This window comes from Neopsephotus bourkii, unplaced genomic scaffold (assembly GCF_033783945.1).
Source record: "Neopsephotus bourkii isolate Nb327-2 ecotype Australia unplaced genomic scaffold, CSIRO-AGI_Nbou_v1 NB_1388, whole genome shotgun sequence".
In the NCBI taxonomy this organism is placed as follows: domain Eukaryota; kingdom Metazoa; phylum Chordata; class Aves; order Psittaciformes; family Psittacidae; genus Neopsephotus; species Neopsephotus bourkii.
This window is the reverse complement of record NW_026901866.1, coordinates 2,042,472-2,056,747: the sequence shown is the minus strand read 5'-3', so window position 1 is coordinate 2,056,747 and position 14,276 is coordinate 2,042,472. Positions and strand designations below refer to the sequence as shown.

Here is a 14,276-nt window from a genome sequence, read left to right as displayed (position 1 = left end):
TTTTTTTTCAAGGGCATGTAGTGACAAGACAAGGGGGAATGGCTTTAAGCTGAAGAAGGGCAGACTTAAATTAGGTATCAGGAAGAAATTCTCCACTATAAGGCTGGTAAGACACTGTCACAGGTTGCCCAGAGAAGCTGTGGATGCCCCATCTCTGGAAGTGTTCAAGGCCAGGCTGGATGGGGCTTTGAGCAACCTGGTCTCCTGGAAGCTGTCCCTGCCCAGCTGTCCCCCTGCGGCAGGGGGATTGAATAAGATGATCTTTAAGGCCTCTTCCAACCCAAACCATTCTATGATACTGCGCCATCACCAGAGAGGACTGTGCAGATTTCTCCTTTCAAGCAAGTGCAAGCATACGTTTATATAATTGTTGATTTTTTTTTAAATGTTACAAAGAGATTTTTAAGGACACTAATGTGCTGCCTCTGCATAAGGAGCTATGTTCAAGGCACAAACTAAGTGACTGTGTTTTATCCACAAGACTAGAAAAACAATGCATACCCCCCCCAAAAAAAGTAAACATGAACCTATTATGAACAAAGGCAAAACCCCTACAGTCCCGTATCAATCTATCCACCTTCAGAGATCAAAAGCAAAAAAGGTAATTGAATATTCAGAGCTGAAAAGACAGTCTGAGAAGCCGTATGAAGATTTCTACTAGCTCTGAGATCTAACAGTCCAAGTCTGAATATAGCACAGGGATCCTTCTATATTAACAGGTCATTGTAATGAAGATAGTAAAATCCAAATTTGTTTTCATGTCTATTAACTATTATACTGTATTTTCAGAAAGCAAGGCTAGCAAAGTGAACGGGACAGACTGTTTTGTAAACACAGAAAAACTACACTGAGGGAAAAGAGGAGAAAACTAAGAAATTAGAAAAGTTTCAAGGAAACTACGGAAAAACAGTAAAAGGATCTTAAATTTTAACAGTGATGTACACATAACAATTTAAGGCATGAAAACTAGTCCTCAAATTGCTGAGAACACATTGTGCTGACCTGATAGTAGGAAATCAGATATGCATCATTGTCCACTACTATGTTCTGAAAATGTGACAGACTGTATTTGAAAAAGTCACCCCCTGATTTCCCTGCCAAAACTGTTCTTACCAAACCTGGGCAAGGAAATGGTCTTCAATTCAGCATATTACTGTAAAAGGTAAGCCTGGTTTTACAGAAATCAAACTAACTCCTTACTTATCACAATGAAGTCCAGAATAGGCTGTGGTTGGTTTTTGGTTGTTTTATTTGTGCTAACAAAAGATGACCTAAATTAAGGTGTTCCACCCAAAAGAAAATACATGAATGCAGACTACAGAACTATCAAAATAGAATGAAAACTACTTCTGCTCACTTACTTATCTCTCTATATTTGGAATGAAAGTTACTATACCTAGCATAGGTATATGTAGGTATATATAGGGCTATGAAGATAACAGTCTAAATGCAGATTATGCTAGTTACCAGATGCACATCCAACAGAAGAACCTGTCAGAATGTTTGCCTTTTTATGCTGTCCTCAGAGTACTGCAAGAGGTGAGAGTCAACGCATTTATTTGATCTTTTTGATGATATATACTGCCATGCGGATAAACTCTGATATTGCTCAAAATAGACAGAAGTCTAACAATACACTGAAGAGAAAAAGAGATGAATATTCAGAAAGAAGTTCACGAATTCTTAGAGAAGGCTTTCAACATTGAGTCTCAGAATGTTTTAAAAAGCTGAGAAGAAGTAGTCTAGGAATCAAATAAACAGAATTTAAATAAATATGCCCAACCTTAAAAGCATACTTTTACTGTACGTAAATTCAATCAGCTCAGTAATTTAGAGGCCAAGTTTTAATCGGAAACTATTATCATGAATGTGACACAAGTGCAGAACCCCACAACCCACTCTGTGAGGCTACAGGAGCTCAGGGTTTCTCAAAGGAGAATTTAAACCCCAAAATGCAAAGTAGTGACATACATGACCTCACAGCATGGTGACACACAAGTGTCTCCTAAACACTCTAATATGAACATAAGCAGTTTTCAAAATTACTTTAGATTAAGACAATTTTTCCTTTAAATTCTGGCAGTGGAATACACATTGTCAAAAGACAATATATATCAAATAATAATTGACGGCCAGCATGTCCCACCATTCATGGTACAGAACTTAAGTTACACTGTTTGCAGCAACTGTAGGAAAGTGGACAGGAAGAAAAAGTTGTGTTGATGTTGCAAAGTTTTAAATTTCCCCACAGGAGACTTCAGATAGAATAACTACTATTTATTTTTAAACAAATTGTCACAACCAATTTAATTGGCAGCCTAGACCATTAAAATGCCCATTTTTGACAAAGCACTTATTTGTGATTGGCAGGAATTATGCTCCTCTTCTGGAATTTCAAGATTTACAGAGGAAAAACAGAAATATTATAGAAAAACAAAAAGGTGACAGAAATTCTTGACTGCACAGCAGCCAAGGAAACAAGTGAAGGAAGAAATCCTTTCTATGCAAGCCAGTACCACCACAAGAAGTTTGGAAGCCTAAGAAGTTATAATCCTAGAACAACAGTACTCCCTGTTTTACAGATTCTTTTACCTTGCACAAGCCAGGAAGTATGAACTGCGTGATGGGGTGGGTAAGAAGAGAAGCAAAAAAAGTTTCTAGAGCTTTCTTTATGCAATAACCTAAAGACAATTTTTTAGAGAGAACTGCAAAAATCCCCTAATTTTTTTTTCTCCCAGAATTCAGAACATTTGCTGTTATTTTGCAGCAATTGTGCTTCCAAAAATGTGAAATTTAATAAGAAAATTTCAAATAAGTCCATTTTAGTACAAAAAGGAAATTTCTAACCCTAAAAATACTTAATGTGAATTTGGTGCTGATTTACATGTAAAATGAGGATACCTTAAAACTAGGTGAAAATCCTTACTTCAAAGCCCTTCTATTTGTGTGTTTGTGTACGTGCAAGTCATGCAAAATTGCTGAAAGATCAACATGCACTAAATTTTAATGTTAGATGTTACAAAGTAAATTCAAATCTTAATTACAGAATTCTTCATGAAGTGTTATACTTTAATTATCATTTCATGTAGTTAGCATATATTCACAAAAGTTTTCAAATCAAGAAAAAATATTTTTAATAAACGTCACCAGAAACTGTTATAATATACTTTCAAAATACGCCCACTGCAATTAAGGGAGCTTCTCTAGAGTGACACTGATTTACTATGTCCACTAAGAGCTTGGTATAGCTAATAACAAGTTACCAAGGCATTTTTACCAGCTACTTCGATACTGAAGCTTGGTTTAACTTATATAGTTCAAACAGGTCAATTGGTCTGAAAACTCTTTAAGAGTACAGAGATATCAATCAAAACGTGGTAACTGCACAGAAGCGAAGAGCACCATAAAATAAAGATTACAACCTAAACAAATACACAGAGTTCATATTTACATGAAAAGCATTTTTTAAATTCTCAGTGCCTTAGATTGTAAAAATAATGACAAGCCCATAGACAGTAGTTATAGCTTGACTCAAGCTCATGTTAAAAAACACCACAGTATCATACTTAAAAGAAGCAGATAAAGTTTAATTCTTTCAGAAAACTTCTTAAGAGTAGAAACATCCTCAAAATCCAAGCTGTTCGTTATTGTTACTCTCATATTTCAAAGCATTAAGCTCTCTCTACCTATTTAACCTTACATTTTTAAGTTTTCAACATTTCTCATCTAGGAAATGGCTGTCAAAAGTTTTGACATACTCGCATTCAGCAGGCAGAAAGTTAAAGTTGGTTGCCCCCGTTACAGAAAATGATCCTTACTGAAAAAAAAAAAACCACAAAACAAAACAAACAAAAAAAACCAAACAGAACTTATGTGGAAAAAAAAAGGAAAAAAAAGTCTTCTATAACAATAGGCAAAAAAGCGTTGCATTACAGGATTCAGAATCTGCACTTACTCTTTACCCCTTTCTTCCCCTTTCGTTCCTTCTTGTACTGTTCCTTCAGTTTACTTATTAGTCCCTGGTCTACATCCCAAACCTCAGCAGTTGGGGACAGGTCATCTTTGTCTACATGCAGCATATTATTAAAAGAAAAAAAATCAGCAATTGGCAATGCAAGCTGTTGGCAATTTACTATCATAGCTGTATAAGAGCATTATAAAAGTTCTTAATAAATCTTTACTTTAAAGGTGCAGTCTCAGTTTTAAGTTTACAAAATACTGTCTCATTTCACACAGTATTCCAAGGCACTGTAAAATACCAGTTACATATTTGAAAATTGTACGTTAATTTGTTACTAAGCAGCAAACAAATTAAGTTTCATAAGTAACTGTTTGTTAGATACTTCAAAATACACAAAAATTCACTGGTGTTCCGAAACAATTACTGCATCTTTAGAAAGACAGTGTTAAAAATTACTCAGCCAGTGTTTAATAAGCAAATAAAAGTATTCATGCTATATCTCATGAAAATGCAAGCTGATTAAGTCAGTGCCAGTTTATTCATGAAGACCACCATGCATCCTTTCACACTCATTCTACATGCACAAGAAACAAACCTTGGTACTATATATCACCAAAGAAACTAGTCTATAAATACAGCTTTATACATAAAGATGAAGTAATTCACATAGGTGAATAAATTGACATCCCACTGCATTCCAGCAATTAAATTACAATTAGCAGAAATATAACATTCCACAGCAGTTTCAGAAAATATGTCTTTTTCTGTTTGATAAATATTGCAGAATTAAATATTCTCCAAGAAAAGCTGAGTCTCCACTTTTCTAAACTATCCAACTCAAACATTTCTGGAAACAGAATTAATAGAAGGATAAACTTGTTTCTAAGACAAGATAAATGTAACATTTGCAGAAGCACTTTTGCTGTAGCCAAATAGGCAGCAACCAAACTTTGTGTGCCAGTTCAGCTTATGCTCATAAATTCTTTAGTGATAAAAAACACCAAACAACTTAGTTCATCAGTTCCCAACTTCCAACCATACCTATAATATCAGTGTTTACATAAAAGAACTACTTTTGAAGTTATAAACATTACAGTAATAAAAGTGCATAGGAGGAGCCATACACAGCAGAAACAAAGAAGCATGCATTTAGGATGCAAACTAGTAGGAGTTATTCCAAGTACGTTTCATGACAAAACATGACAAGTAAGAAGATACCCTAGGATACTGATGCATCTACTGTCATTCAAATAGGGCTGACCAATGACAAGAAGAGACAATCTTGATCAAAGAGATGGACTATAAGAACACCAAGGATGGCAAGGGCATGAAATGGGCAACTTAAAGGTGGCAAAGTCCCATGAGCTGTACATAAGGAACTGTTGAGAGGGGAATGAAACAACAACCTACACCAAACGGCAGCTACAGCTACCAAATCACAAACACAAAAGACCTCAGTCTTTATGACTGCAGGTCTAAAACACTGACAGAGAATAGTGATTAGTCAGAATACACAAAAGGCACAGAAAGGTAAAACCGAGCCCAACCAAAAGGAGGAGGAAATTATAAAAACAAAACAAAAAAACAAAAAAAAATCACCACAACCTAAAACCCAAAGAATGTAAATTCAGTTAAGAACAAATTAAAATAATGATTAAAGAAAAATACCAAAGCACCGTTAATAAAAGCAAAATAATTAGCTAGGTTGCAGCACTGCAGAGAACAACTGGGGAATTAAACTGAACCAGAAGCTGACCATACATAACAGCAATGTAATGCTGCTGTTAAACAAGTAAAACCTACCCCGAAACAACCCTAAAGCCACAACAAAACTGTCTGGCATATTTTTAAATATGTGGAATATTAGTGTATTGAGACAGGAGTAGTCCAAATAATTCAGTGAACAATTTTGGTGATGACAAAGTTGAAGAAACATGTCCAGTCTGTGTTCCACACCAGAAGTTTAGAAAATGTCTGTAGACTGCAAAACAAACAGTGCATTAAATATCAAGACAAAGAAATTGATGGAACTGGGCTCATTCAGTCAACAGAAAACAGGAAAAATAAGCTTGCAGACATAAATACTGAAAAACAGTGCTATCAGCTGCTGAATTGTAGGTTCTAAATAGAAAACTAGATAAAACACTAATGTTGATTAACCAGAGAGGCTGTGAAATCCATTTCAATGAAGATTTCTAGGAAATCTAAAGCCAGCAGTGTGTTTCAGGTATGCACAGACAGACTTAGCTATTTCAGAACAGAGCCGTAAGACCACCTCCATAACTACAGCTAGTTATGAACTTCAAATTGCCTGTAGTGTTCACAGCCCACGCTACACTGACATCAGGACAGGGCAGAGATCTGGGATGTTCACTAGCCAATAGTACTTGGTAAAGAAATGATTTATTCTCATTTTTAAGATGCCTCCCAGAGTCCTGGGCACAGTCATTCTTTAAATTTGCCCACCTGTAAACAGAACTTTGTCTTTCATGAAGAGAAAAATTCAGTGATGAACAGAGTCATCAAAATTTAAGCAAAATAAAAACTTATATAATACATAATACCTGTAATATGTAATAATATGTATTTATTCCTATTTTGCAAGTTCTACATGCATCTTTTTCTTGATGATACTGAATCACCAAAAGGCATTTATAAATTCTTTAATCTAAAAATGAACATTTTTTAGCATGCTGCATACTTTGATCCTTTATTTAACAATGTTTGAATTCGCTCATTTTCACTAGTTTGAAGACAAGCTGTTCTTAAGTAAAACAGGTTGCGTGATAGGACACTTTAAATCACAGTGTTTGAAAATAATTTAAGACTCAAAGTACATTAAATTGAGGCACCTACAAAAATGGAATGTGTTTCTAAAAAGCGGTAATACAGGAAGGCAAAAACAAGCAACCCAAACTTCCACACTCAGTGGCTGGTTTGCAGAAGTCTCCGATAGAAAATATAACTAGCAAATTTGGCAATGAAACATTTTAGCGTATCTGAAATTAGTCCTACAGATAATACTTTGACAATTATGTACTGACAGTAATAATAAAGCAAGACCAGGCAACAGGTCTAGAGGCTAAACACCAGATGTTTGTTTCCAGATAATAAATAAAAGCATTATAAAGAAATGCACATGTAAATATTTACATTTTTTGAGAGAGCTTAAACTGTGCAAGAGTAAAAAGTAACAGAAGGATGCCAATGACAGGAAAACTAAAATAGGAAATAAAAATAATGCTAAGAAGAAACCAGAAGAACTACTTACATTATGAAGTATGAATTTTAACATTGAAGATCCCCCTCAAAAATAAGTAAATAAATTTCCCATTTAAGGAAAGAGCAACTGTACTGAAATCAGTGACATACTATGAAAGCAGCACTGCTACTACAGTTAGGTATGTCTTCCAACTCACTGTTTAAACAGTAAGTTAGTACAAATTATACAACTAATAAATATTGTCTTCAAATGGCAAATTTTTGAATACATACTTTTACAGATGAAAGCAGGTTTATCTTTATTTCCTCCTCCCCACTTCCCTGCCCCAGACACAAGTGTTTTGGTAACAACAGAATTATTGCAGTTAAACTAGCTGTCACAAACAATGCTATCACTAAGTATTCACAAGACCCTAAAATGCTGAGTCACTTCTGCTATGAATTCACTTAAACTGTAATAAGAGACATTCAAACTGCTCTCTGAAAAGTGGGGTTGGTTCAATTTGATTTTTGAAAAACATTCTTAGATTTTATTTTTACATTTGGGACAGTTTTTAACCAAACTGCTCAAAAACAAGTTTGAAAAAATGTAATTTGCGAAGAAGCACTGCAAAATAAAACAGAATCCTCCACATTTTGCTTAACTATGTAAGATGACAGAGACAGACAGTAATCTTGGAAAGGAATGACTTGGTATATCAACCAACAAGCTAGTTCAGCAAGTTTCAGCAGTAAGCTCTGAAAAATGGATAAATCTTTGATTGCATGAATTATAGTATCAAGCTGTCTTTCCTTCTGCATAGAACAGTGGTAAGACTGATGCTAGACCAAGAACTTTCTGCATTACTACACATTTGAAATGATGCTGCAAAGTCAAAACCTTGGCTTCAGAGCCTATGAGACTCCTGTACCAAGAGATTTGCCTGTTTGGCTAAATAAAACTCTGATCAAGAAACTAATCAAGTAACATTACCTTCAAAAGGGGAACACCACCAAGCAACTAAAATACTTCTAAAATCAGATAGGTGTTATCAAAGCTAAAGGTAACATTAATTTTCCAGCTTCGTATTCCAACCACAAATAAGACTGAGTTTTAAAAATAAAGGCGACTAAATCCTTTGATACTAAGTTCCAAGAAGGAATGCTTTCTAATTCCTGATATCTTCAAGATCAAGACTGGGCAATTTTCCTGGAAGATGAGCCAGTGTTTCTGATTCCTGTAGGTCTTTATATTCTCTTTGCTCTATGAAGTGTTTATCCAAGTATGACAAATTCATTGTCTCAACGACAAAATGGTCGAGGTGGTCTAGTGACATTTTTTGGCCTTACAACTAAAGACTTAAGAGTATGGAACCACAAAATTGCTTTTACTGCTCTTCAGATGGTCAATTTCCCACTTCAAGGCAGACATGAATTATTTTGTTCATTATTCTTTTTCCTATGCAAATTCTCTCCCTCTTTCAATTTCTTCTTTTGAAACACATAGGCTCCAGGAGTTTATGACTTAGCATAGTATGTTTCACATCACATTATTAATCTACTTACTTTTCTTATCTACACTAAGCTAGTTATGCCAGTACAATAGTACTTTTTGATTCTACAAATGCAAGCCACATTAGCAATAACATCTAAAAATCTCAGCCAGAAAGCCTAAATATAATAATTGACCTTTTTTACAAGTACACCAAAGAAATTTATTTAAGTTGAGCACAAAAAGTTTAAAGCTCTTGATCAGAAAAAAATATGCAAAAAATAATCTAGATATGAAAGCACATTTAATTCAGGTCTAAAAATATTCCAAACCCTAGTTTTTCTTATTCAGGAAATAAAATATTCTATTTCCATTTTGGAATGAAGACCAAAACCTGAAACAAATGTAACTAGAATTGTATCTGTGGCAACTACAACAGCACATATACATGTGTATAGACACAAAAGTTTCAGCATCCGGTATACTACTAAGCAGCAGCATTTGATCACCGCAGTCATCCACACATCCACATCATCTTAGTAGGTATTGCAACTCTTGTGCACTATCATGAACAATTATTCCTTTATTCCTAAAAGCTTCTGTTAGCATCTTACCCCACTCCGTTCCATCTCCTGAACTTCGAGCTTCTCCAGCTCCCTCACCATCTTCAGCTGTCACTAAAAAATCAAATTCTTTCAAAGCTTCTTCAGTATCAGGGTCATCTGTAAGGTCAGCAGCTAAACCTTCATTACCAATCTGCAAACAGATAAATGTTTTTCTGCATTTGAATCATTAACAGATTTTCTACTCAAATATTTAGAGACAATACAGATTACTCTCTCCAAGTATCTAATTTCAAGGGAAAACATTTTTCAACATGAACAAGTCCAGAGGAGGGCCACGAGAATGATCAGGGGACTGGAGCACCTCCCATATGAAGATCAGCTGAGAAAGTTGGGACTGTTCAGCCTGGAGAAGAGAAGGCTGCGTGGAGACCTCATAGCAGCCTTCCAGTATCTGAAGGGGGCGTATAGGGATGCTGGGGATGGGCTCTTCATTAGGGACTGTAGTGACAGGGCAAGGGGTAATGGGTTAAAACTTAAACAGGGGAAGTTTAGATTGGATATAAGGAGGAAATTTTTTCCTGTTAGGGTAGTGAGGCACTGGAATAGGTTGCCCAAGGAGGTTGTGAATGCTCCATCACTGGCAGTGTTCAAGGCCAGGTTGGACGAGGCCTTGGGTGATATGGTTTAGAGCGAGGTGCCCCTGCCCGTAGCAGGGGGGTTGGAACTTGATGATCTTAAGGTCCTTTCCAACCCTAACTATTCTATGATTCTATGAAATGCAGAAAAAGATACATCGATACAGTCAGATCTAGAGCTGCTTATTAAAAATGAAACAGAAAAAAAAGAGAACAGTGCAGTGTTGTGATCATTAAGAAATCAAAAGAACACTAACAACAAAAACAATCCCATACATCCCAAAGTTTAATACCTATCAATTGGAAAATTGTTTTTTCTTGCAACATCAGTAGTAGCGCTTTACACAGAAACTGTTTTTTACTGATCCAGAAGCCTTTTCTCCTTTTGCTTTGCAGTTTTATTTTAGTGTTAAACATAAGCTTGCAAAATACATTTTCTTCTGAAAAGTGTCTTTTTACTAGTCCTACCACATCTTCACCTTAAACAAAAACCACCCCGCATCAAGACGTCAGTGAAAAGTTTTCTTTTATTCTGCAGGTGAAGAAAATTTCCACATGGGGTTATGTTTTTATAACTTGGACAATATTCTCATCCTTTTGCAGAAGACAATTTTAACAAAGACACCTATAAAAGATGCCTATACTTTCTATTAAAAAAAAGGCTTTGTCAAGAATTTAGACAAAAATAAGTAATGTCTTCATATCTGCTTGGAGGTTTACTCATTAGATAATCTTTTTATCACATGATCTACTGCCTTAGAGAAAAAAAAAAAAAAAAATCCACTGATTGCCTGCTTAATCTGTTTACCAAAAGTACAAGTTAATACCAAAGGTATGGTGAAAAACCCTCCCTGACAGCTCAAGTTCAGAGATTAAGACTTGTGTCAAGACAAGCTAACGTTGCTATTCAGGAAAACCCATACAGCCACAAGGGTCATAAAGTTACAGAAAACTCTTGAGAAAAAAGTAATAGAACTGTGAGTACAATGTTCATAAATAAACCTCTTTACATGAAGAAGTCCCAATGAGAGAGATATTTTTCCAGTACAGGAGGAATATAACTAAGAAAGTACAGGTAAAACAAAGTTGCTCACAGAATGGAAAACTAAAAAGGAAAATAAACCAGAACCAAACTACTGGAGATTAAGTCTCTGCCAGGCTCTTAAAGTATTTAACAAAAACCTGCGTAAAAGGAAGAATTAAACAAATATTTGACACGGAAATGATTTTGGTTTAAATTACTAATTTAGTTCCTTCTAAGATATCATCCCTACCTTCTCCAAAACTTGGAAAGGATGCACACTGTATTGCACTAAATTTGCCTCATAAAGGCCCTCAAAAGTATGCAGAGAAGCTAGGATGGCCAGTTACCTCTTTCAGCAATTAATTCACATTTGCAAACAAATAATGCATTAACTAAACTACCAGATTTACCAACACTGCATCTGTTCACAATCCATTCAGATAACAAAGGTACAACAACATTTTAACATTTATAGTCATCTGGAAAAAAAAATAATCCCTTTTTAAAAGGGATTTCAGATCTATATATGTTAAAAATAAAAAAAAAAAAATCTTTTACTTTGTGTTTCTTATTTATCCGGTGCTTTTCTTTTCCGTCTGCAATATCTTCTATCATGTCGCTCTCTTCTTCTTCATCACTATCATCTGCATTTTCTAGGAAGTTAAATGTTTCAAGAACATCACCAGAATTCCTACATAAATAGAAACATCAAGAGAGAATCCATTTCACTTGCTGAAGAGATTTTAGACGATTAATCAGATGAAGTGCAACTGCTACCTAACAGTTTAAGAGCTTTAAAACAAAAACAATAAATATGAAGAAGTTTCTATAGCTGCCCTAATTCCTTATTGTAGAAGCACCACTCAACCGATCTTTCCTTAAAATAACTCCAAAGGGTTATATGACAAATTCAACTTCTATACACTGTATATTTTCCTGTATATATAATACGCACATATGTATGTAATACAGACACCTACGTTCCTATGTGTAAACAATTTCACTGAAGTCCATAATCATTTGTAGTCCGTTACACCCACACCTGTTCAGAGACTCTACAACTGAAAGCTCAATATGAAATGACCGGCACATATCAATGGCGAAGAAAAGCAAACTTCAGGCATTTCTTATCCCTTCACTTACCTTTTGATTTCCTGTCCCTTTTGTTTTGATGAAGGAGATTCACCCCCATTGAGGATTTGCTCCAAGTTCTTTGTCTCTACTGAACCATTTGGTTCTGAATTGGAGAGCCCAAGCAAGGACCTTACTCGCTGGGAGCGTACATCCAATATTGTATCTGTATAACCTACTTCCTGAAGATACCTAGAAGCATTAAGAGAAAAAAAGAGGAAAGCATATTTGAGGGAAAAGGAAAGAATTTAGTATTGACTGTTAAAAACTAATGCCACTATTACACCATGGAAACATAAGCTTCGCTGTTAATCCATTTCATATGGAAAACCTTATTCTATGCTGCCTACAGCTCAAGACTATGAAGTTCAGAAAAATGAACCACAATTTATCCACCTCAATTACTGTGTTTCATAAAGTATACACATATACAGCTTGTACTTCATAGAAAAGCTTAAATACACCAATATTTAACAACGTTACTTACTGTCTCAGTAACTGTCTGCCTTGCTTCCAGGTCAATTGGCTATTTTGAGGTACTGCGGGAACCTCCGTATCTTTGGTTTCTTCTGAAAGATACAGTGTCACAGTTGGGTGGCTTTGTTTGAACTCAATTTACTTTTTACAAAATACCAATGAAACTAAAAGCTTTAGATTAGATGCAGTGCTTTTCAATCAATTTTTCCCCTCATTCACTGCTGAAGCAACAGGCAAATAATTGAACAGAATCACTGAAAAATCCTGACCCCTTATACGCAGAAAAGTAACCAGAGAAATATTTAACTTATACATAAAAGAATGTGTACTGCAGTGTTACTGCTAAGAAAACAGGCTGTATCTCTTTCACAAAGCAGAGATGCTTAGAAAGCAACATAAAAAAAATACAGTTCAAATAAATGAAGTAGTGGCATACATCAGCATCTGCAGAAAACTAACACTTCAAGATTAACAAATTCCATCAGTTTACTATCAACAGTTAAAATCTAGAACCACTGCATTTTTACCATGGTAGAGACCATAAAACATAGCACAAACTAAAGTTTAAGGATTTTAACTTCTAACTTATAATGCTTTTAAACACATGGGAAAAATCCCATCAAGCAAGAAACATGAATCATCATGTCTAGTTTCAATTGAATATGAAAGCACTTCTAAAACAGAAGAAAACAAACAAAAAAAAGGGCTGGGGAATAAAGACCTACATTTCAAGAGAAGCTACACGCAATTCTGCTTATTAAATAGTCTAATGTTGTTATGAAAAAAATCCTTGTCTATATCTGCAGTACTGTTAAGAGCAATAATGTTATGATCAGCTTGGTATCTACACTGCAAAACAAAGATGTCCTCCAGAGTACCAATAAGAATAGTAGTATGTTTTTTCTCTTCAGACTCTTTTTCCTTGATTTAAGATAAAACCAGAAGCTCTGCAACATATTTTGTTTTCCCGCAAGCCAATGCAGTACAACTTTTTTTCCTCATTCTTTATAAATTAGTATCCTATAAAACCACCAAATACCAACAGTATTTCTTATGTTTATTCTGCGCTTATGCCTTCCTTCTGGATGGACGGCAGAATGAGAAAAGAACAAGTAAATCCTTCAAGAAGGGATATTATCAGAAATAATGAGAAGCAGCAGCTAAATAGGAATTGTATAACCTCATTTAAAGCTTTCTTTGACATTCAGAGCTCTTTCAAAAAAGGTCAATTAATTTTGATTTTCAGATCAAACATCAGGTAATCAATGTCAAACCTTTCCTTGAGATACTCTCTAACACACCTGGGGATGGGGTGCGAGGAGACTGAAAGCTGCAATAAATTGAGCACAGCAAATCTAGAACAGCATATAATCAAATAACACAAACAGACTATTGTAAAAAAGTTACCTGAATCAAAAGTTGGCATTTTCAAGTCACCTTGGTTCAATTCTGTGCCATATTTTAATTTATGGTATTTTGCCCTGAAAAAGCATGCAAATGTTTAAGAAATTAGTGTACAATGCTCTTACCAAATCATAACATTCTACTATTCCCATTAAAACCATACTAACAATGTAACTTATTCAAACAAAACTGCTGTTATCATTACTGCATCATACAATTATTTCTAGTCTTTCAAGAACACGGTTTTGAGACAACTTACAGATGAGGGTTTAGTATGTTCTCCAATAATTTGTTTTTCCATGTGTGTAGGCTACTATGAGAACCTTTCAAGAAACAGTGGGTTCAAGTATTTAGCAGAGATTATTTTTGCTGCTGTAGCACTGTT

At 35.1% G+C, this 14,276-nt stretch overlaps 1 protein-coding gene across 8 annotated transcripts in view; it reads right to left on the bottom strand.

The window, feature by feature from the left end:
* Positions 1-14,276, bottom strand: part of STRN3 (striatin 3) — a 61,937-nt gene that overhangs the window by 21,930 nt on the left and 25,731 nt on the right. For 4 of the 8 annotated variants that reach the window (XM_061367645.1, XM_061367647.1, XM_061367643.1 and 1 more), the window contains exons 3-7: positions 13,895-13,968; positions 12,498-12,579; positions 12,023-12,202; positions 11,438-11,570; positions 9,269-9,410 (exon numbers count right to left, since the gene is read on the bottom strand). In XM_061367645.1, the coding sequence (XP_061223629.1) occupies positions 9,269-9,410; positions 11,438-11,570; positions 12,023-12,202; positions 12,498-12,579; positions 13,895-13,968 (611 nt within the window). Of the gene's footprint in view, positions 1-3,955; positions 4,067-9,268; positions 9,411-11,437; positions 11,571-12,022; positions 12,203-12,497; positions 12,580-13,894; positions 13,969-14,276 lie in introns of all 8 variants that reach the window. The other 4 variants (XM_061367642.1, XM_061367640.1, XM_061367644.1 and 1 more) reach the window with 2 other exon arrangements.